The 22,974-nt window shown below is 47.7% G+C and overlaps 1 protein-coding gene across 2 annotated transcripts in view; it reads left to right on the top strand.

The window, feature by feature from the left end:
• The first annotated feature begins 6,304 nt into the window (after positions 1 to 6,304).
• The window catches only part of gria1a (glutamate receptor, ionotropic, AMPA 1a), an 81,806-nt gene continuing 65,136 nt past the window's right edge, over positions 6,305 to 22,974 (top strand). For both annotated transcript variants that reach the window (XM_061233669.1, XM_061233670.1), the window contains exons 1-2: positions 6,305 to 6,533; positions 6,904 to 7,038. In XM_061233669.1, coding sequence (XP_061089653.1) covers positions 6,452 to 6,533; positions 6,904 to 7,038 — 217 coding nt within the window. In that variant the 5' untranslated portion in view covers positions 6,305 to 6,451. The remainder of the gene's footprint in view (positions 6,534 to 6,903; positions 7,039 to 22,974) is intronic.

Raw genomic sequence — 22,974 nt, 5'->3', positions numbered from 1 at the left:
GATGTTTTTTTGTTTTTTTGCCTTTATCATTTTGTGTTCCTGTCACTCCTGCATTCCCATCACTCCCGTCACGCCTGCATTCCCATCACGTCCACGATCCTGTCACGCCTGCATTCCCATCACGTCCACGATCCTGTCACGCCTGCATTCCCATCACGTCTACGATCCTGTCACGCCTGCATTCCCATCACGTCCACGATCCTGTCACGCCTGCATTCCCATCACGTCCACGATCCTGTCACGCCTGCATTCCCATCACGTCCACGATCCTGTCACGCCTGCATTCCCATCACGTCCACGATCTTGTCACGCCTGCATTCCCATCACGTCCACGATCCTGTCACAACCTGCATTCCCATCACGTCCACGATCCTGTCACGCCTGCATTCCCATCACGTCCACGATCCGGTCACGCCTGCATTCCCATCACGTCCACGATCCTGTCACGCCTGCATTCCCATCACTCCTGCGTTCCCATCATGCCCACGCTCCTGTCACGCCTGCCTTCCCATCACTCCTGCGTTCCCATCACGCCCACGCTCCTGTCACGCCTGCCTTCCCATCACTCCTGCGTTCCCATCACGCCCACGCTCCTGTCACGCCTGCCTTCCCATCACGCCCACGCTCCCGTCACGTTTGGAGACGAGCTCTGGGCTGCTCGTCGGCTTGCAGCTGTAACAGGACACGACAGCTGAGACGCCGCCGCAAAAATCAACAGGAAGGGACGAGTCGGCCCTCTTCCCCCTCCGCGCACCGCCCCCAGAATAACGCCCTCATAACGCCTGCATGTCTGTGCGCAATCCATCCCATCTCACAGTAACACACACATTATCGCCCTGTTGTTTTTAAAATATGCCACAAGTTCTTTCACACGGAAGTGTAATCAGTGAGTAACCACTCTTATCACACCAGTAAATATGGGCATTCACTTAAAGGCTGTCAATGTCAGACGCTGTTAGCCGGAGAGATGTACAGGAGGCAGAACGCCAGTGCGACTCTCATCTCCAAACAGGCACGGGGGCCTATTCATAATCAATGAGCGTAATATTACCCCAACAAACAATCATTTGTATTTCAACAAAAGAAAATGCAGCGAGACAAATAATAATCTTTATATGGCTATCAATGTAACATTATCCAAAAGGAAATCCTCTGGGCATGAATCTTAACCTGCATTTTAATAATTCTGGAAACAATAATAATAAATGTTTAAGCAGCATTCCAATATAAAGCATACACCAACACAACTTTGCTTGATTGCATCTGTGCCAACACCACCAACATGGCGGCCTGTAGCGTTGTGGTTAAGGTAAATGACTGGGACACGCATGGTCGGTGGTTCTAATCCCGGTGTAGCCACCATAAGATCCGCAGAGCCATTGGGCCCTTGAGCAAGGCCCTTAACCCTGCATTGCTCCAGGGAAGGATTGTCTCCTGCTTAGTCTAATCAACTGTACGTCGCTCTGGCTAAGAGTGTCTGCCAAATGCCTGTAATATAATGTAATGTATCACCACCAACACCACCACTGTCAACAACACCAACACCGTCCCAACGGTGTTTACCGGGGAAGCATAAAAGCATTTTTATTTTGGCTGTTAATCCCGTTATTTATTCTTCTGACTCCCTGTCCTGTGTGTGTGTGTGTGTGTGTGTGTGTGTGTGAGCATGGATATATGTATGTGAGTGTGTGTGGATATGTGTGTGTGTGTGAGTGTGTGTGTGTGTGTGTGTGTGTGTGATTCTGAATTACTGAAGTCATCCCGGGCTGGAATCCACAACTTTCACGAAGAAGTGTTGCGGCCGTCCCCCATTGGCTGCAGCACCATGGAGAGCTCCAGTCCGGTGTCTGCGAGGGAAGGCAGTGGCCAAGTGTCCCTGCAGGCGTTGTCTGTCAGACGGCAGTGTGAGGATTACCCAGCGCACCGCGGCAGAACAGATCAGCACGCGGGGGACCACAGTCCCTGTCACGGCAGACTGGCCCAGCGCAGGGTGAGCAGGGGGGTTAATGCTCAATCCCACCGTCTTTACTGCCCATTTCTCTTTGGCTGGGTAAACACGGGTACCTTAAAACCTAAATGCAACACCGGATATACAGTATAATCTAAAGGTTCACCAATCTTTACGCAGCCTAAACTAAATGTCTGATGTTGTTATTAGGTATTAAGTGTTTCATTTTTAGGCCAAATCTGAACTGCAATTCGTCTTTTTCTCTTCCTCGTCTCTGCCCCGGGTTACATAACACACCACAGCATCAAATCAGATTACACATGACAATATCCAATCAGATCCCACAACACAACGTCTAATCAGATTCCACCACACACCACACCATCCAATCAGATCCCAATACACAACAATATCCAATCAGATCCCACTACACACTTCTACTTCCAATCACATCCCGTTACACACCACACCACAATCCAATCAGGTCCTATCACACAACACAAAATCCAATCTGATCCCAGCACACAACACAATGTCCAATCAGATCCAACCACACACCACAACATGTCCAATCAGATCCCACCATTGCAAGACAGCAAAAGTCACTAAAGTTACAGTAGCATTGGAGCATTGGAACAGTAAAGCAAAGCTGGACTAATTTAATATGCGATTGTGTGGGGGAGTGAAAACTCTCCAGCACCGTTTAAAATAATTAAGCACAGGAAACAAGCCTCATGCTTCTTCCCAGGTTGAGTTTGTAATGCTCATTTGAAGAAGAAACCGTTCTGTAAATTGTGCTTACTCATTATTATAATACTGAAATATAGGAGCAACTATTTAATTAATGTTAGTTAGTTAATTAATTAATTAATTAATTAATTAATTAGAGCACCGCTGGGCGTCCGTGAGCTCTGTACATCGATTATGTGAAACGGGAAGACCACCTACACGCCTGCTCATTATAACCCCGTCTGTGTCGTGTCCTGGTGATCCAGTGCAAGCCTGTTTTCATTCAACACGCTTGATTAACTCATTAAACACTGTACCACAAATCCGTAGAATAGAATAATAGCGGTATTTTCCCAGGGGGAATTTCAGTATAACGACTCTTGAGAAGTATACTTCCTGTTCCTGATGTGGAACTCGCGGATATGACATCACCATTCAGAAATAATTTTGTCTTTTAAAAAACCTCTCGTGCATGGAGGTCTAGTCATGGCCAAGACTGTGAATACTAATCCTGGTATTTGATTTTGCTATTTATCCGAATAAATAATAATGTTGACATTTTATTTAAATGTGGGGTAGCTATTTCAGTTAATGATATTCAGTTAGTTGTTTGGATAAGGGTTCTAGGCCTACAAATGATCACCTCAACAATTAAGTCAAAACCCGCTCAATTTTCTTAATTATCTTGAGTACAATCAAGCCAAATATAATTTCCAGTTTCTTAAAGAAGCACAGATAAAAAATAAATTAAAATACCTACTCTCTCTCTCCACCTCTCTCTCCCGCGTGTCCTTTTTATAGACATTTAGTCACAAAAACTCAATTGTCAGGAAAAATATGTAAATGAACTCCTTTATTAGCTTGAAACAATAACTGCAAAAAAAACTCATTTTACTCTCAGCTAGACAAACCGAATTGTTGCTGTCTGATAAACGGGCTTATCCTTAATCCTAATTGAGTCAAAGTATTATAGTAACGGATTTAGGATTTCATTCCTCAAACAAGCGCGAGTGCAACGCATGATAAGGTGCACGGGAATTAATCCACTGTGCGAATCAAAGACATTGTTTAACCTTGTAATTTAACTCATATCGTAACCGAAAAGCAGGTCCACATTTCGCGTTGAAATAAAAAAAATGGTCACTTCATTTCAGTGAAAAAGGCAATCGAATGCTAAATCTTCTAATAACTGAGCATTAAAATAGGTTGTGTTTCGTAATATACACAGTCCATTTTCAGTTATACAAAATATATACAAAACATGCAAGCTCTAAAATCATTTTTTTAATCAGTTACAGCCAATTAAGGCTTCCTCAATATTGGTGGAAAACTTGTGTGATTCTGGATATAAGAGTCTCCATTCGCAGATTAAACAAACTCGCCATAGACGAAGCGAACTTTGATCACCCGGCACAATAACCGCTGCTTGTTTAAGGGGTGGTCAGAACCGACGTGATTAAATCGTCAGTCGCTTCTTGTTTTACGTATTCATTAATGATTATAACACTGAAGTAGCAGTTCGAGAAAGGTCAGGGTCCCGAGTGGCAGACTGGAAAAAATATCGCAGGCCCCCAGGGGCCATCAATTGCCAACAGAAGGAATGTTCCTCTCCCGTACCCAGTGCTAACCGTGCTGTAGAGCTGCGTGGCCCAAAGCGAGAGATCGTCGCCGACGCGTATTCAGGCCGTGTTTTCGTGCTGCCGGCCACAGCCGCTCCGGAAAGATCCAAACTCTCTAGAAAAAGAAAAGTCTGGCGCAGGTTTCTTTCTAGCGCCGAGGACGGTGCTTTTAACGTGCGCATTAAGGTTCATCACTTTTCAAAAGGTGCCCAGTTGTCCAGCAGTTTAATGGCTCTAAAAATTCACTCGCGTTTTCATTAGCAACGTCTTCGCCGATAAATCCAAGCTTTTAGTTCACAGTGCTCCAAATAGCATATGCATAATGCAAAACCGCAAGTGCATTGTCGCCAGCTTACAACGTCAAAGATGCCACACTCTCAGTAGTTCAGGCACGCAAGTACGATTAGGGCTTTTATTTAATATTCCAGGCTGTTTCCATTTGCGCCACGTTAGTGTTATCACTTGTTAACCTGCCACAAACACGTCGACATTAATGTCCACATTAAATATAGCCCCATAAAGGCTCCATTCTTTGTTCAAATGCACGACGAAACAGTTCTGCATACAACAGTGTCTTTGTGACTCGTTTCTGATCCGCTGAAATATACACATTTGACATTTCATGGGACGTCTCACTTTATGTACTGGTTTGTTCTGGGCCAATGTGGACCCACTACACATAATAACAGAACTCTCCAGAATGGTAATCTTATACAAAGAGTTATAATTATAAGCAAGCTGCCCTGGTCCTAGTCAACCTGGAGACAAATCTTCACTGGCCTCTTTTCTCTTTTCTTCAGGGTGTGTAAGATACAGTATACAGCAATGCAAATCAGTCATCCCACAAAATGTCTTCCACTTCACTGTAACTGGGCATTAGGCTGGAACCTCAAATTCACGTCATGCCCTGCTGCAGTAACAGGAGATCGTTACCGAGGTGCCGAGTAAAATGTTTAATGTTTAAAAGGTGCCTATTGGGCTCATGCACTCTGTTTGAGTTTATTTAACACTGGTAATTTTACTGTGCAACAGAACACACTCAAAATGATTACCTCGTGAAATTATGGACAGTGGTACTGTATGTGCCAGATACTTCAGAATATTCTGTGCTGCCGCTGTCCGTAAATTGTTAAAAGTAAATCCAATGATTACATTTTTTTTAGTGCAGAACTGACAGTACGTGCACACGGGGAGCCTCGTTTAGACCTCATTGTGTGGGCGATTCATAGATTTCCAAACCCGCGGGGACTCTTCCCTCAAACCGGTGAGCCAGTACGACTGAGATCTGCGCTGTGGGTTCTTCAATTATCCGCCATCACACGCGTCCTCACATCACCATAATCAGGCCGGAGCCCGTGGGGAACGCCTGTGCCGGGACTGGGTCTCCAAGCGGCAGAGTGCGTAATGAGGGAAACGCTCACACAATGCACAAAGAGCCATTGATTGGCATTGTCAAAGGCTTCCACAGCTGCGTGATACCGAACTGCTGTGTGGCAAATTTAACAGTGAAGGGTTTTTTTTATTTTTTTAACATCTTTATCGGCCTCTGTGTTGTTGACGATGTAGACAAAATCATATTTTGTCAGTAGGCTATGTTTTCACAAAACGTGTCTATGTAAGAGACAGGGTGCGAGACTGTTTCCTTTGTAGTGATTTGCGCTGTCTACGCAAGGCTTTCCAGATATTCTGTCTAAGTGGTACATTCTGCGAGGTGCGAAAAAAAAAGAAAAGAACAAAAAAAAAATTCATACCCAGCCAGGCGAGGAGAACATACCTCGCATGATGCTACAGGTTTGTTAGCGTTACGGTCTTATAATAGAGTTGTGACAGCGACGCTCGGCCAGGCGCCCGTGTGTTCAGCGAGAAGAAGAACCTTTGTGACCGGATCTCTCCCGCAGCGCGTTTAACGCGAGCGCCCGCGCGTCGCCGCCGCGTCTCCGTCTCCGTCTCCAGGGCTCGCGGACATTCAGCAGCGTGCAGACAGAGCGCGAGGAGCGTGATCGTGTGAGGAGCTCCGGCAATCCCGCACGGTGCTGCACGCGCGCACGGGGCGCACAGGACCGCGGCGGAACCGCACAGACCACGGACAGGGCCGATCTATGGTGGGAATTCGGTTATTTTTTTCTTCTTCGCCAATGCACTTACGAAAGGAAATATGCAGCGAAGCTTCGCCCTGCTCTGCGCCAGCTTCCTGGGGGTGTGTTTAGGCTCAAGTTTTCCAAGTAACATAAATATTGGTAAGTAAAAAAAAAAAAAACGAAAAAGTAGCCTTACGCGACGGATTTAGATGTGAAATGTGTTGGGCTCCGTTTTGTGCGGAACGGCTAACGGGCAGTTCTTTGTTCCGTTTGAGCTCGCGTGTACACGAGCCTTCTCCGCTGTAAATCCTCACATAAGTATCGTTTGTTTTTCCCATATAATGACGAGCGCCTGAAACGTATGTCCAAATGTTTGAAAGTTTTACTATTACTTGTTTGTGTAGCGTGTGTACGTGGTGATGTTGTGACGGTAATCTATGTCGCGTAAATTCACACACTTATACCTAAGAGCCGATAGTAACAGGTTACACTGTGAGTGGGCTAATGTTGGCTTTTATTTGATGCGCAGGTGGACTGTTCCCCGCGGGCTCGCACGAATATGAGGTTTTTCGGTTCGCGCTCTCCCACCACCAGGACATTCCCAAGCTCGTGCCGCAGGTGGATATGGTCAATATCACGCAGAGCTTCGCGATGACATATGCGTGTAAGTAAACAGAGCCTTTATCCCCTTTTAGGAGAACGGAAATCGGTGCCATATGCGTTCCCATGTCCCCCCATTCGCTGTGGCTGTGTCGGACACAGCGGTAATGACTAAATGTCGGTGATATTGAACATCTAATCTGTTGCTTATCCGCCCAAGTCCATAAAAGTGTCAGTTTAGAGTAGCTAACACGACTCCTGGAAGAATTTGCGTTTCATTACAGTTTGTGGGCGGGAAATGCTTTGTTCGAGAGCGCCTACCGCCTCGACTCTTAGATGGGTAAAATGTTATTTTAATGCTGAAAAAGCGCGAAGACGGACAGATGTCATGAAATGGAAGCAGCACAGTTTACCTCATTAGCCACGTATGTACAGTATAGCGCAGTGTATTTACAGGTCCTCAAAAATAAGCGCGGTGTATCCACATCACGGTGTACCCCCCCCCCCCCCCCCCCCCATCACACACACACACACACACACACACACACACACACACACACACACCAAGTCCCTTTATAGAACAAAGAGGAAAAAAACGCACTTTAACGATACTTCTGTCACAAGGCAGTGTTCGTGTGAATCACACTTCCCTGTCACAAGACTGCTATTTATCAGTTGGAATGTGGCGAAATACCTTTCTTACCTGCTTGTATGTGCTTCGCTTTGGAGCGACCGCATCGATCTGCCTTTTTATTTGCATCAACTGGTTGTAGCTCATTTATTGGCATGGGAGATTCCATTACCGTGCTCTCGCTATTGTATCACATACAATCTCAAAAGCCTAGTCCGTTATTATCATTATTAGCCTATTTACTCTGTGGTCTGCTGCCGACCATCGCCAATGTGTGTCAAACACGTATCTAGATATAAGGAAAACCATTTAAAAAATACAAATAAATGCAATGTTGGACTTATTTTGCGCGTTGAGTTATTACACGTCTCCCGATTATGCAGCCATGTTAATTGCTTAATGGTAGAGTTTCGCTGCACGCCCGTGGCAGAAACACGCCCGGGGACGCAGTCTGCTTTACTGTGTATCCGCAAGACGAGGATCAGCGGAAAGATGCTACCGAAAGCCTTCGCACCTCCACTTGCCAATGAACGCATCAACAACAAAATCGACCATGTGTCTTTGTTTATTGGGGCGTTGATCGCTCCTAAATCATGCAGTCGCTGTACAGCAGCAGTGTGGCACATTTGTATCCCGTGCAACGGCGCTATATTTCACAGCTGTTACTGTCCCCAGTTATTTACGCGGGGGCGAACAAATCATTTAATAGAATTAGACTGCTGTTTGAAATATGCTTTCCTAGATACAGCGCTCCGGCCGTAGCTCAGAGGTGCTGGCAAATTAATGGCCACCCCCTGCGTTTTAGTCAGCGATTACAGGAGATAACTACAGTAGCCCCAGCGTGCGTGCGTGCGTGCGTGCGTGTACCTGTCGCGTGTGCAACAGCAGGCTCGCGGAAATCAGAAGATGATTTCTTTAGCTCCGGCCTCCTCATAATTATGCAACAGGGGATGGCTAATTGCAACGGCAAGATCTCAAATCTGGCAAACACATCACACACCCCTCTAATGGCGCGCAGATGTCAGTTGTAACACCTGTAATTGAGTTCCCTCGTGCTGCCAAGTCATATTTTCCACCCGGCCATCTCGGCCTCCGCGGCGTTATTATTCAATTTGCCTTTAATTGCGGAAGATTTCTGTGGAGTCTCGTTAGCTCCTCAGATACCGCGTTCTTTAAGCCGTTGCGTGCCTTGCATGTGTCCGGACTGACTCCTTGCGTTCACTCTGCTGGACTGGGGTTGTGATTCTGGAAAGATGCGTCCCGGCAGGGCATAGTACGAGTATGAATTCCCAGGACGTTTCATATTTCCCATGAACGTTGAGAATAAATTAACTGATATGAAATAGCCATGCCTGTTCACGTTGCTGCGGACATCTCATTGGCTGCAAGTTATCGTTCTATCGTGATATATATGTTGCAGTTAAATTTTAAAAAAACTCGTCTGCACTGTATATTTGTATTCATGTGAGGCGCTGATGACTGAAGAACATATTGCAGAATGGCCTAATAAAAGCGCGATAATTAGGGTGAAGACGAGATAAATGCCATGTTGACAGCTGTGCAATAATGCACCGTCGTTAAAAATTAACTGCAGTCGATTAAGATGAAATTATGTCTCGTTGAGCGTTTTTGCAGCCTCGTCTGGTTGTCCCGAATGCCTGGGAGTTTAATGCGTTTGTAAACTTCGAAAGACTCAGAGACGATGCCAGCTTTGGGGACAGAGTCGGTTGGTGACATCATATTTTATGCCTGGCTGCGTTCTCTTCGGAGCTCTAAGGAACCGTGCCTCATGAATGTATCCGTGAACAGCAGCAAAATTAGTATTAAGGTCATCCAATAAACCATCCCGTCTTCCACCAGGGATTCCATTAAACAAGCTGGGATATGTTTAACCAGTGTACCGTACATTTAGTAGGTCTAAATATGACCGTAAAATGAATGACCTACACTCCCCTAAATGAACGCACGGCTAGTTCAACGCATAAATATCACAATCCAGGTCACAAACAGTGTCACACAATCAACAGGCAACATTAGAGCGGTATTTTTATGGAGGGCGATAATAGGGGTTAATGCAGAATGCGGTTTGTGGGGTGATTTTAGCGCCGCGATAATGTGGAGGGGTCCCGCTGGGACGGTATCGCGCGAGAATAAGGCACGGTGATAATGATCACTGTTTCCGCTGTACGGCTCTGTAAAGTGGGGGTGTCAGGCGCTGGCTCTGGGGGGCTTGGTGTCTGCTGCTTTTCAGGGTGTTTTGGCACTTAAGTGATTAATTTAATTAATTTAATTTAAGTAATTAATCGGCTAAAGAGTCCAGCTGGCCTATTTCCAATGCTAAGATTGATGGCTGCTTGAAAGGACACCAGAAAAACCTGCAGCCACAGCGCCCCCTCCAGGACTGGAGTTAAACCTGCAGACACTGCGGCCCTCCAGGACTGGAGTTAAACCTGCAGACACTGAGGCCCTCCAGGACTGGAGTTAAACCTGCAGACACTGCGGCCCTCCAGGACTGGAGTTAAACCTGCAGACACTGCGGCCCTCCAGGACTGGAGTTAAACCTGCAGACACTGAGGCCCTCCAGGACTGGAGTTAAACTTGCAGACACTGCGGCCCTCCAGGACTGGAGTTAAACCTGCAGACACTGCGGCCCTCCAGGACTGGAGTTAAACCTGCAGACACTGCGGCCCTCCAGGACTGGAGTTAAACCTGCAGACACTGCGGCCCTCCAGGACTGGAGTTAAACCTGCAGACACTGCGACCCTCCAGGACTGGAGTTAAACCTGCAGACACTGAGGCCCTCCAGGACTGGAGTTAAACCTACAGACACTGCGGCCCTCCAGGACTGGAGTTAAACCTGCAGACACAGCGCCCCCTCCAGGACTGGAGTTAAACCTGCAGACACTGTGGCCCTCCAGGACTGGAGTTAAACCTGCAGACACTGCGGCACTCCAGGACTGGAGTTAAACCTGCAGACACTGCGGCCCTCCAGGACTGGAGTTAAACCTGCAGACACTGCGGCCCTCCAGGACTGGAGTTAAACCTGCAGACACTGCGGCCCTCCAGGACTGGAGTTAATGTGTTCACTCTGTTCAGTTCTCACACATGGAATGGTGGTTATGTAGTTACAACCTCAGTATCCTCTTCAGTGAAGAATCCATTAAAAAAATAATGATGCAAACACAACATGATCTGTGAATTTAATTAGCTCAACCTTTTTCACGAGAGATGATAACATCGAGTGTTTCGGGAATCAGATCATGAATATTCAGTGGGCTAAGTGGCCCTGTTGTCCGTATTTATGGCACCTCTATATCACAATTAATTTCCACGGCGTGACTCACCATCAAATGGGCATCACTCTGCCTGAAGCCGCAGGACCAACAGGAGCTGGATTCCAGGAGCTGAATTCCAGGAGCTGAATTTCGGCGTCGTCTCTGACGAACCTCCCAGGCTCCCGCGTCGGACGATGGGCCAACAAACCAGCACCTGAGAGGACTCTGGCTAATTTCAGCCAAAAAGGTGCAGGAGCTAAATCAGAAATGGGTATCTCCACACTAATCACCAGCTGTTTTGATCCGAGACTCAAAGATTCATAGTCGGTGACTCAGTGACTCTCAGTGATTCAGTGACTCAGTGACTCTCAGTGATTCAGTGACTCAGTGATTCTCAGTGATTCAGTGACTCAGTGACTCTCAGTGATTCAGTGACTCAGTGATTCTCAGTGATTCAGTGACTCAGTGACTCTCAGTGACTCAGTGACTCTCAGTGATTCAGTGACTCATTGATTCAGTGACTCAGTGACTCTCAGTGATTCAGTCCCTTCTGTGGCTCCGTCTCCTGTCGAGCCAAGTGACGGTGTGACGGGGCAGAATAGCGAGAAATTATCCCTCTCAGGATGGACATTTCTCAGCCTAGCGATCCCAAGGCCAGTTACTGGAGTGATGGTACTCCCTGTAGGCTGTGGATCTGGAGTGATGGTACGCCCTGTAGCCTGTGGATCTGGAGTTCTGTACGCCCTGTAGCCTGTGGATCTGGAGTGCTGGTACTCCCTGTAGCCTGTGGATCTGGAGTGATGGTACTCCCTGTAGCCTGTGGATCTGGAGTTCTGTACGCCCTGTAGCCTGTGGATCTGGAGTGCTGGTACTCCCTGTAGCCTGTGGATCTGGAGTGATGGTACGCCCTGTAGCCTGTGGATCTGGAGTTCTGTACGCCCTGTAGCCTGTGGATCTGGAGTGCTGGTACTCCCTGTAGCCTGTGGATCTGGAGTGATGGTACGCCCTGTAGCCTGTGGATCTGGAGTGATGGTACTCCCTGTAGCCTGTGGATCTGGAGTTCTGTACGCCCTGTAGCCTGTGGATCTGGAGTGATGGTACGCCCTGTAGCCTGTGGATCTGGAGTGCTGGTACTCCCTGTAGCCTGTGGATCTGGAGTTCTGTACACCCTGTAGCCTGTGGATCTGGAGTTCTGTACGCCCTGTAGCCTGTGGATCTGGAGTGATGGTACGCCCTGTAGCCTGTGGATCTGGAGTTCTGTACGCCCTGTAGCCTGTGGATCTGGAGTTCTGTACACCCTGTAGCCTGTGGATCTGGAGTGCTTTACTCCCTGTAGCCTGTGGATCTGGAGTTCTGTACGCCCTGTAGCCTGTGGATGTTCTCTAAGTCAGCAGCACCACTCGTGGGTGATGTATAATTCAGGGCTGATTCAGTTTCTGTAGGTGGCTCAACCGACTCTTATCACTCCCATGATTCATGCTAAAACAGTGAATCATTCCTCAGTTCCGTCCTCTGTCGAGGTTTGGGAATTGCATGGGAATCAGGGATATTCCAGGAAACTCCAGGAAATTATTATTGAAATGTTGCTCTGCCTGGAATGCAGAGCATCTCTCAGTTTCTGTGTGTTATTTCTGAAAGTGTTTCAGGTGAAGGTTGTGCAGAGGACAGAGATGGAGTGGTTTTTTGCAGCAGGGGGCTGAAAGCTCTGCTCACACACCCACACACACTCACACACACACACACACTCACACTTACACACACACACGCGCACGCACGCGATGTAGCCAGACTGAGACATTCTCTACGACAGTGCACAGGACTGTGGGCCGTATCAATGTCATCGCGAGCAGCCATTACGGCTCTTATAATTACCATCTGACCCATCGCGAGCAGCCATTACGGCTCTTATAATTACCATCTGACCCATCGCGAGCGGCCATTACGGCTCTTATAATTACCATCTGACTGGCGGGATGTTGTTCTAATGCTTGTAGAAAAGAGGGGAGTTTCTCTGTTTATGACTCAAGATATTGATTTAACAGTGTTACAAGGCACTTTTCCACGCTCCTCCTGTTCGGCAGATAAACATCTAGAAGCCATTTCCAGAAGAGGAGAGAGATTTTCATGTGTCTGTGGGCTCATTCTAGTCGTTTTGCTTTTCATATACATGATCACCCTGTGGATCCACCTCTCCCCATCTGCCACGTCTGTAACTGATGTGGCTTTCAACTGACATTTGAAGGACCAAGGACATTCCATTTTCCTAATTCACGTTTTCTCGATTTCCCCACCTTCCCCATCTTTTCCGAGCCTGTCAGCCAGGGGCAGAAGAAAGAGCAAGAAAAATAAGCGATTGGAATGAGCCCAGTGTTTCTGAGTGGGGGAAGTGTAGTATGTGTAGACGATGTTTTAGGAAGCGTGGCCTAATTTGTCTTTGTACAGGTCGGGGGCGGGGGTGCGGAGTCGGAGGGGTTGAGCACTTGTATCCGTGGAAACTGGCTTCACTGTGCGATATCAGGAAAGTCTTGGCATCTCATTATACAGATGAATACACAGCAGCAGTCTTTCAGGAGATACCCGCAGAGGTCACAGTGTGTAAGAGAACACCCCCCACCCCCCCCCCCCAGAGGCCACATCCCAGTCCCTTACAGGGAAGTGCGATCCCTGCCGTTATTTTGTCAATAGTGATATTTCCCGACGAAATACAGTACATACGCAAGTTACATGATTCATGAGACCTCCCGTGCATAAATGCGTAAATATATCTACACACACATCCCATCACACACACAAGCTTACATATTCAAATAAAAACATAGAGATACATGGGCATTCCCAGTAACAGGCACACACACTCACACACACACATACACACACACTCACACACACACTCACACACACACGCACACACACTCACACACACTCACACACACACACACACACACTCACACACACACGCACACACACACACACACTCACACACACACATACACACACACTCACACACACACTCACACACACACGCACACACACACACACACTCACACACACACACACACACACTCACACACACACGCACACACACACACACTCACATACACGCACACTCACACATACACACACACACGTGGCATATATTTATTATATTATATGAGCACACACAGTACTATGTAAAATTCTAGATACAGGGTAAACTGTCTTTTTTTGCTTTCCGCTTTGGTGGGTCAGTAGAATTTATAGATTTCCAAACATTCATTCAAAAAAAATGTTACAGACAATTTTTGGTATTTTGTTAAAGTAACTGTATCAAATTTTCCAATTTGTTTAGAACAACCTACCAGCCCATTCTATTTTACCCGGACAGTGTATCTAAGAATTGATGCAGAATTGATTGATCTTTAGATTGTTGAAAGCATTTTCACTTTTTGGAATGGTTTTCAAAATTTGCCTAAGACCATGGCACAGTTTTGTACACATTTCATGTTTATAATATTAAAGTGCCTATGCAGTGTGATGGGTGTAAGAAGGCTGACGGCTGTGGTGGTTCTGGTTTTGGTTCTGCTCCTGCTTCTGGTTCTGTTCGTGTTTCGGGTTTTGTTCCTGGTTTTGGTCATATTTCAGGTTTTGTTCCTGGTTTTGGTCATGTTTCAGGTTCTGTTTCTGGTTTTGGTCCTGTTTCTGGTTCTGTTTCTGGTTTTGGTCCTGTTTCTGGTTCTGGACGGCAGTGCAGGTGCTCGGCAGTGAAAGTCTCCGGTCCTGTTCTGGTTTTGTTCCAGGCTTTGGTTCTGGTATCGGACCTGTGTCTGGGTGCACTGAATGTGGAGAGGTCCCGGTTGTGTTCCTGGTTGGGGTTGTGCTGGTTTGTGGCTCGGGGCGGTGGTGAATGCACTCAGCTCTACAGCTCTGAATGGGGGCACTTGTATCGCTGGGGGGTGAAAGGAGTCAGCTGGGCTCGGCTCTGTGTTGGGGGAGGGGGGGGGGGGGGGGCCTGTGGGGGGGGGGCACACACACTTCCTCTTTGCCCCCACAGCTCTCAGCCACCTGCTGGGTCCTGTCATCCCTCGGGGAGGGGGGGGGGGGGGGGGGGGCTTAAAGCAAACCCGTGAGAGCTGATTGGTTTGGGCCAGACGCCGCCACAGGGAAAATAAGCGGACGGCGGATTTTCACACCGCTGAACCCCGAAAGTCCCGCTTTATTCATCGTCGAAAATTCACACGATGCTCTCGTGTGTGAGGAGTGACACACTGACCCACGCAGCTGCAGCCCGCTGTTACGGGGAGTTAGTGTGTTTGTACTTGCTGTAAAATGGAGTTAGTGTGTTTGTACTTGCTGTAAAGTGGAGTTAGTGTGTTTGTACTTGCTGTAAAGGGGAGTTAGTGTGTTTGTACTTGCTGTAAAGGGGAGTTAGTGTGTTTGTACTTGCTGTAAAGGGGAGTTAGTGTGTTTGTACTTGCTGCAAAGGGGAGTTAGTGTGTTTGTACTTGCTGTAAAGGGCAGTTAGTGTGTTTGTACTTGCTGTAAAGGGCAGTTAGTGTGTTTGTACTTGCTGTAAAGGGGAGTTAGTGTGTTTGTACTTGCTGTAAAGTGGAGTTAGTGTGTTTGTACTTGCTGTAAAGGGGAGTTAGTGTGTTTGTACTTGCTGTAAAGGGGAGTTAGTGTGTTTGTACTTGCTGTAAAGGGGAGTTAGTGTGTTTGTACTTGCTGCAAAGGGGAGTTAGTGTGTTTGTACTTGCTGTAAAGGGCAGTTAGTGTGTTTGTACTTGCTGTAAAGGGCAGTTAGTGTGTTTGTACTTGCTGTAAAGGGGAGTTAGTGTGTTTGTACTGGCTGTAAAGGGCAGTTAGTGTGTTTGTACTTGCTGTAAAGGGCAGTTAGTGTGTTTGTACTTGCTGTAAAGGGGAGTTAGTGTGTTTGTACTTGCTGTAAAGGGCAGTTAGTGTGTGTATACTTGCTGTAAAGGGGAGTTAGTGTGTGTATACTTGCTGTAAAGGGGAGTTCGTGTGTTTGTACTTGCTGTAAAGGGCAGTTAGTGTGTTTGTACTTGCTGTAAAGGGCAGTTAGTGTGTTTGTACTTGCTGTAAATGGCAGTTAGTGTGTTTGTACTTGCTGTAAAGGGGAGTTAGTGTGTTTGCACTTGCTGTAAAGGGGAGTTAGTGTGTTTGTACTTGCTGTAAAGGGGAGTTAGCGTGTTTGTGCTTGCTGTAAAGGGCAGTTAGTGTGTTTGTACTTGCTGTAAAGGGACGTTTGCGTGTGTGTTCTCACGACGTTTTCAGTATGTTTGCGCTCACTCACACCACAAGCGTTGTTAGCGTGTTTGTGCTCGCTGTAAACCGCCATTAGCGTGTTGGCCGCGTGTTTGTGCCTGCGTGTCCCTGAGTGCAGGATTAGCAGTTAAACAGAGACGCCACCGGAGACCTTATGCAAATGGAGATATTAGTCACAATGCCCTTCAGTGCAGAAATTACATTAGCATGATCTGCCACTGAGCACAATTACAGCGCAGGCGGGATAAATAAGACTGAACCAAAGCAGTCTCGCCTCCGCCCCCGCTCGTGTGCGGAGTTTACGCCCCGCCAGCGCGGACGGCTCGGCACAAACTCGCCTCGGGTTCTCTGTGAGACGGGCGCTGACGCGGCGCCGAGGCGCCGGAGCAGTCGCCGCGTCGTCTCCCGGCGTCCTGTGTCAGCGCGAAACCGGGGCGGCCAGACGCACGCAGCAGAAACAGGAGGCTCTTGTGGGTGTCGCTGGGTGTTTTTCGTACCGTCATGTGGCAGCACTCAGACAGCATTAGCCCTGATAATGGCTGTGATTAAAGCCACTGTTTCTGTCACGGCGACGGGTTCTGGATCCTGATTTAAATACAGTGCGAGATGAGCACCAAGAAAATGCACACACGTTCAATTAATACGTACATGCATGCACACTCACATGAACATGGACACGTACATCACCAGAGCATCGGCTCAGCATGAGGAGAGTTAAACACACCAGAGCATCAGCTGAGGCCACCCTCACAGAGAACTAGAACTGCAGGCCATAACTATGTGAGAATCGTGTCACTCAAAGTGACCCCAGCGATATAGGTCAACGCTGTTGTCGTCATAGTTCTGGTGTAGATTCTGCTATACTCTTGAGTAAGACATATTTACAGTCATCGTTATCGTGATAGTTACAAGGCAGTTAAGGTACTTGACTGGGACTGGAAGGTTTGTGGTTTGTGCCCTGGTGTAGCCACGATAAGATCCCGACACACGTGTTAGACTCTGAGGTCTGGACACACGCGTGTTAGACTCTGATCTCTGGACACACGCGTGTTAGACTCTGATCTCTGGACACACGTGTGTTAAACTCTGAGGTCTGGACACACGCGTGTTAAACTCTGATCTCTGGACACACGCGTGTTAAACTCTGAGCTCTGGACACACGCGTGTTAGACTCTGATCTCTGGACACATGCGTGTTAAACTCTGAGCCCCGGTGTAACCACGATAAGATCCAGACACACGTGTTAGACTCTGAGGTCTGGACACACGCGTGTTAAACTCTGAGCTCTGGACACACGCGTGTTAAACTCTGAGCTCTGGACACACGCGTGTTAGACTCTGATCTCTGGACACATGCGTGTTAAACTCTGAGCCCCGGTGTAACCACGATAAGATCCAGACACACGTGTTAGACTCTGAGGTCTGGACACACACGTGTTAGACTCTGAGGTCTGGACACACACGTGTTAGACTCTGAGGTCTGGACACACACGTGTTAAACTCTGAGGTCTGGACACACGCGTGTGGAGCTCCAGGCCGGCGGGCGCGGGAGACGGACCCCGCAGTCGCGCAGCTGTGTGAGGGATCGTGTTTTCACCAGCGCTGCTCAGGCTCATGCATGTAATCTATTATTCATGGCATCATAACTCAGCTCATTACTCTGGGGGATTGGGGGTATAAATATTTACTATTGACGGTGGCGAGGCAGTTTGTGTAAAGAATTGGTTTAAAGCGGGGGGGGGGGGTGTTTAGAGGGAGGCAGACGGGGGGGGGGGGGGCGGGGTGTTCAGACACGTGTTAGACTCTCAACTCTGGACACACGCGTGTTAAACTCGGGACAGTGAGTGTGGGAGCTGGGGATTCGGGGGGGTGGAGTGAAACTTACACCCATGGTACAGGCTGCCCATGGTACAGGCTGCTTGGTACAGGCTGCTTGAGGTGGTGTGGGCATGCCTTAGTACAAAGAGGGTATTGTGACATATACTCTTAGAAGTAAAGTCACAGTGGAGGCACATTTTGGTTCTTCAAGGATAAAATTTCCCAAATGAACCATGAAAGTACAGTAATGTTGTCTTTGGGTATGATTGAGTACTTCTTCCAAGCAAATTAATTATACACTCAGTGAGCACTTTATTAGTTATTTATTAGACTTATTTTTTAAGCTGCTGTAGCCTATCCACTTAGGGGCTTGATGCGTTGTGTGTTCTTCTGCATATTACAACAGTGATATGGTTATTTGCATTACTGTCACCTTCCTGTCAGCGTTGACCAGTCTGGCCATTCTCCTTTGACCTCTCTCACTAACAAGGCGTTTCTGCCCACAGAACTGCTGCTCGTTTTTTACAGCTGGAAGTTTTTTGGTTTTTCGCAACTCTAGAGACTGTTGTGTGAGGAAATCACAGGAGATCAGCAGTTTCTGAGATACTTAATCCACCCTGTCTGGCACCAACAATCATTCCACGGTCAAAGTCACTTCGATCACACTTCTTCCCCATTCTGACATTTGGTCTGAACAACAGCTGAATCACACCACATCTGCATGCTTTTATGAATAATTCAAGCACATTGGTTGAAAATTGGTTCTGAGTGCCACAGCCAATGGCGTGGGGGCTTATTCTGATTGTTCGCGTTTAGCTGCCCAAATTGCACTCCAGACAAGTGATCGCTGAAACTCTGTCTACTATTGCTTATTATCCAATAAGTTCTCCATTTGTATTATCAGTAAGGTGTTGTTTTAAGTGAAAATGTGTAATTGTGATTTGTTTCATCACAACTCACAAATCAGGACCCGTGCTGTATCACAACGCCCCGCATTGGGCCACACTCTGTCGGGACGGGGGCAGCCTGCTCAGTAGCCTAGAGATGCTTGGCTGGGACCCAGAAGGTTGGTGGCTCTAATCCCGGTGTAGAACAAGATGCCCACTGCTGTTGGGCCCTTGAGCAAGGCCCCTAACCTCACATTGCTTGTCCCCTACTTAGTCTAATCAACTGTTACTCACTTGGGATAAAACCGTTATTATTCACTATTGCGAGGCACCTGAGAATACCCAGCTCTCCCGGGTGGGCCTGGCCTCTCCACTATAATCTGATAGTTTCTCTCAGCCCGTATTTCCCTGTTCTTCTTGATTAAAAATCAAACAGTTAATTAGCTGAATAAGTCGATCCAGTTGGCAGCCGATTTCCGTTCCCTTAACGATCAGATATCTGCGGACAGGAGTATTTGGCAAGATGCCATATTTGCAGTTAATTGACCACAGATTAATTATTTCCTCTCTGTGTTTGTGTGTAACGATTTAAAGATCAATGTTTACATGTTTCACGATCATGAAAATGAGCAATATTCTGATTGGAGCTTCTCTGCTCACACCGGTGTCTAATGTGCAGTTCAGTCGTGATGTACATCTTTAAATTAAATCTTTGTGCGTGTAATAATAATATTACTTTACTAAACCAAACTCTGTGTCAATATTTAAACAGGCAAGCCGATCTGACAAAAGATATCACTCCCAAACGCGACGTTGCGTAATCCCCTCCCTCAGGTAAAGGTCAGGATGATTTGGGCCACGCAGTGATGATGAAGATTTTGAAATGAATGTCAGGATGATTATCCTAAACAGTTCTGAGGCAGGGATTTATATACCAACGTGTCAGCAGTATTGACAAGCTCGTTACTCAGACAGAATCAGTGGAACGAGGTTCAGAGCTGGACCTCATCGTAGTGCTCCGGGTCTTTTTGCTCTTTGATCATACTGTGAGATATTAGGAGTGTCCTGTTGTTTTAAGTTATTGTTAAGGTAGCATTGGTGTATCTACATGTTGATGTAGTTGAAGGTGGTGCCAGATTGTCTTGCTAATCAAAGTATGAGGTGGTACTAGTTTAGGGATCGTCAACTCTGGCTCTCAGATCCAAATCCAGCCCTGGTCTTCTTTTCCCTCGGTAATTAGTCAGATTGTCTTTGCACCTGACTCCCAGGTAAAGGGAGGGTGATCACACCTGACTCCCAGGTAAAGGGAGGGTGATCACACCTGACTCCCAGGTAAAGGGAGGGTGATCACACCTGACTCCCAGGTAAAGGGAGGGTGAACACACCTGGCTCCCAGGTAAAGGGAGGGTGGAACACACCTGACTCCCAGGTAAAGGGAGGGTGGAACACACCTGACTCCCAGGTAAAGGGAGGGTGGACACACCTGACTCCCAGGTACAGGGAGGGTGGAAAACCAGCAGTTCTCGTCTCTGGAGGACCATCCTGTACTAGGGCATCTCTCTCTGACCATAGTCGTGTTTTTGATTAGTATGTCAGTGTGTTCTCCTAATCTGCGATGTCATTGGCTGAAGGGCCTGTTTTCCCTGCAGTCCCAGCCAATGGGCGCAGTGCTCTGTGCGTGTAGCGGGCGTTGCCGGGCGGAGAAAGGGCTCCAGTATCTCCCTCTGTATCCTGGCCAGGAGCCCCTCCCGTTAGCCCAGGCGCTCCGTGTGACAGCACAATGTAATGCCTGTTTGTTCTGCGTCCCACAGGACCGCTGAGGAAACGCTCTCAGTGAGTGCTGTGTCAGGTGATTAATAAACCAGCAACAACAGAGAGGAATAGAGCCATCCTGTCTGTCTCTCTCCCTCTTTCTCTCTCTCTCTCGCTCTCTCTCTCTCACATTCTCTCTCCTTCTCTCTGTCGCTTTTTCTCTTTCTCCTCCTATCTCTCTTTCTCTTTCTCTCTCATCCCCTATCTCTTTGTCCCCATCTCTTTCTTTCTCTCTCCCTATCTCTCTCTTTCTCTGTCTCCCTCTCCCCCTATCTCTCTCACATTTCACATTTTTGTCATTTGGCAGACGCTTTTAATCCAAAGCGACTTACAAGTGCATAGGTTCTTCCACAAGTCAAAGCATCACACCCATAACTAGGAAAATACACATGGAATGCTGTTCTAAACATATAGTGCCATTTTTAATTTTTTTTGGGTTAGACAAAGAGGATAGGGATATCAGAAAGGGGGGGTGGGGGAAATCAGGAGGGAGGACTAAGGTAGAGTTTGAAAAGGTGTGTTTTGAGTCTGCATCGAAATAGGCGGAGGGATTCTGCTGTCCTGACGGTGGTAGGCAAGTCATTCCACCACTGAGGAACCAGAACCAAAAACTGGTGTGAACGTGCAGCTCGACCGCCAGGTGCTCGTAGAGAGGGAACCATAAGGCGACCAGAGCTGGCAGACCGGAGTGGTCTAGCTGGGGAGTAGGGAGTGATCAAGGATTGTATGTAAGGTGGGGCAGTCCCCTTAGCAGCCTGAAATGCCAACACTAGGGCCTTGAATCGGATGCGTGCGGCAATTGGAAGCCAGTGGAGGCCAATGAGAAGCGGGGTGACATGAGCCGACCTGGGCTGACTGATGATCAGGCGGGCTGCAGCATTCTGTCTTTCTCTTTCTCTCTCTGTCTTTCTCTCCCGGTTTTTTGCTATAATTTATTGCTACAAATGGTGGGGCCAGACAGTAACTCCCAAGTTCCAAAAAAAAGAAAAAAAAAGAAAAACATCCTCTTTGCATTCTCTTTCCTTGTTTTTCAAAAGGCATTTTTGGCCACCGCCTCTTCACCCAGCCAATCAGAGCAGAGCACAGTCCATCAGGGACTCTGATAGGTCACATTACCAAGCCGCGTCATCCAATCGCATTCCTCGTAATTTAATTTGCTCTATTGAAAATTAGTTTCTGCCCCTGTCCAAAAAATCCATCGTCTTACGTGTCCTACTTTCATATGTAGGGCAGGTGAAGGAAGGATCACCTTTTTTTTTTCTCTTTCTGAAAGACATGGGGACGTTCGTCTCTCCGCCAAACACGGGGCTCACCCCCTCCTGTCCGCTCTTAGCGTAAACTTGCCCAGCGCATCCTGGGAAACGGAAGCAGATATTCCTCCTCCTGAGTTGTGCTGGATGTTTCTCGGAGCGGGTTTTCACACCCGGGGCGTTAGCGCGCGCGCGGGCGCGCGGGCGGAGAACGTTCCGGCTCATTACCGCCAGCAGGCTCTGTTTTCGCGGTTCTGCTCGGGAGGCCCGGGAGGGCCCGGGACGGCACCGGACCTGCCGCCACGTCGCACCCGACAGCAGGGAGCGCCGCGGAGCACAGCCACAGGGCCTGGCGTTCTCGATTAGCGGATTAATTAGCCGTAAAAACGGCGCTGTGTGCCGTTACAGTGAGGGGGGGGGGCGGGGTGCGGTTAGAGGGATGGGGGCCGAGGGCTGCTCCCCCTAACATCTGCTCCTGCTTCCCCGAACACCACTGGACCTGGCTAGGTTTCAGCGCTAATGTGCGCTAATCAATCGGTGCTAATATATGGTAATCAGATTGCGCTAGTGTTTGCTAATCAGTGCTAATGTGTGCTAATTTGTGCTAATCAGTGCTAATGTGTGCTAATCAGTGCTAATGTGTGCTAATCTGGGCTAATCTGTGCTATGGTGCACTAATCAATCTGTGCTAGTGTGTGCTAATCAGTCTGCACTAATGTTTGCTATAATTCGCAAATAATGTACGCAAATAATGTGTGCTAATAATGTGCACCAGTGTGCACTAATATGCGCTAATGTGCACATCGCACCCCACGGTTCTGATAGGCCCACAGGACCAGAGTGCAATGGTGCTGATCCAATTCTGCGGTACTGCAGCGCCCAGAGCGGAGACTCTGCCTCCTCCAGGCCTGACGGTGCTACTGCTGTGGAATTTCTTCAGATTCAGTAACAATAAGGAGAGATATTCTAGCTAAACGGTAACTGCAAGCAGGGCTTCAGTAAAATAATTGTGCCGTCACCTCAACACAATTCGTTAATCGCCTACGGAAGCAATTAACTCTAGGAA

The sequence above is a fragment of the Conger conger genome, chromosome 3, assembly GCF_963514075.1.
Source record: "Conger conger chromosome 3, fConCon1.1, whole genome shotgun sequence".
In the NCBI taxonomy this organism is placed as follows: Eukaryota; Metazoa; Chordata; class Actinopteri; order Anguilliformes; family Congridae; genus Conger; species Conger conger.
This window is presented reverse-complemented; position numbering and strand designations above follow the sequence as displayed.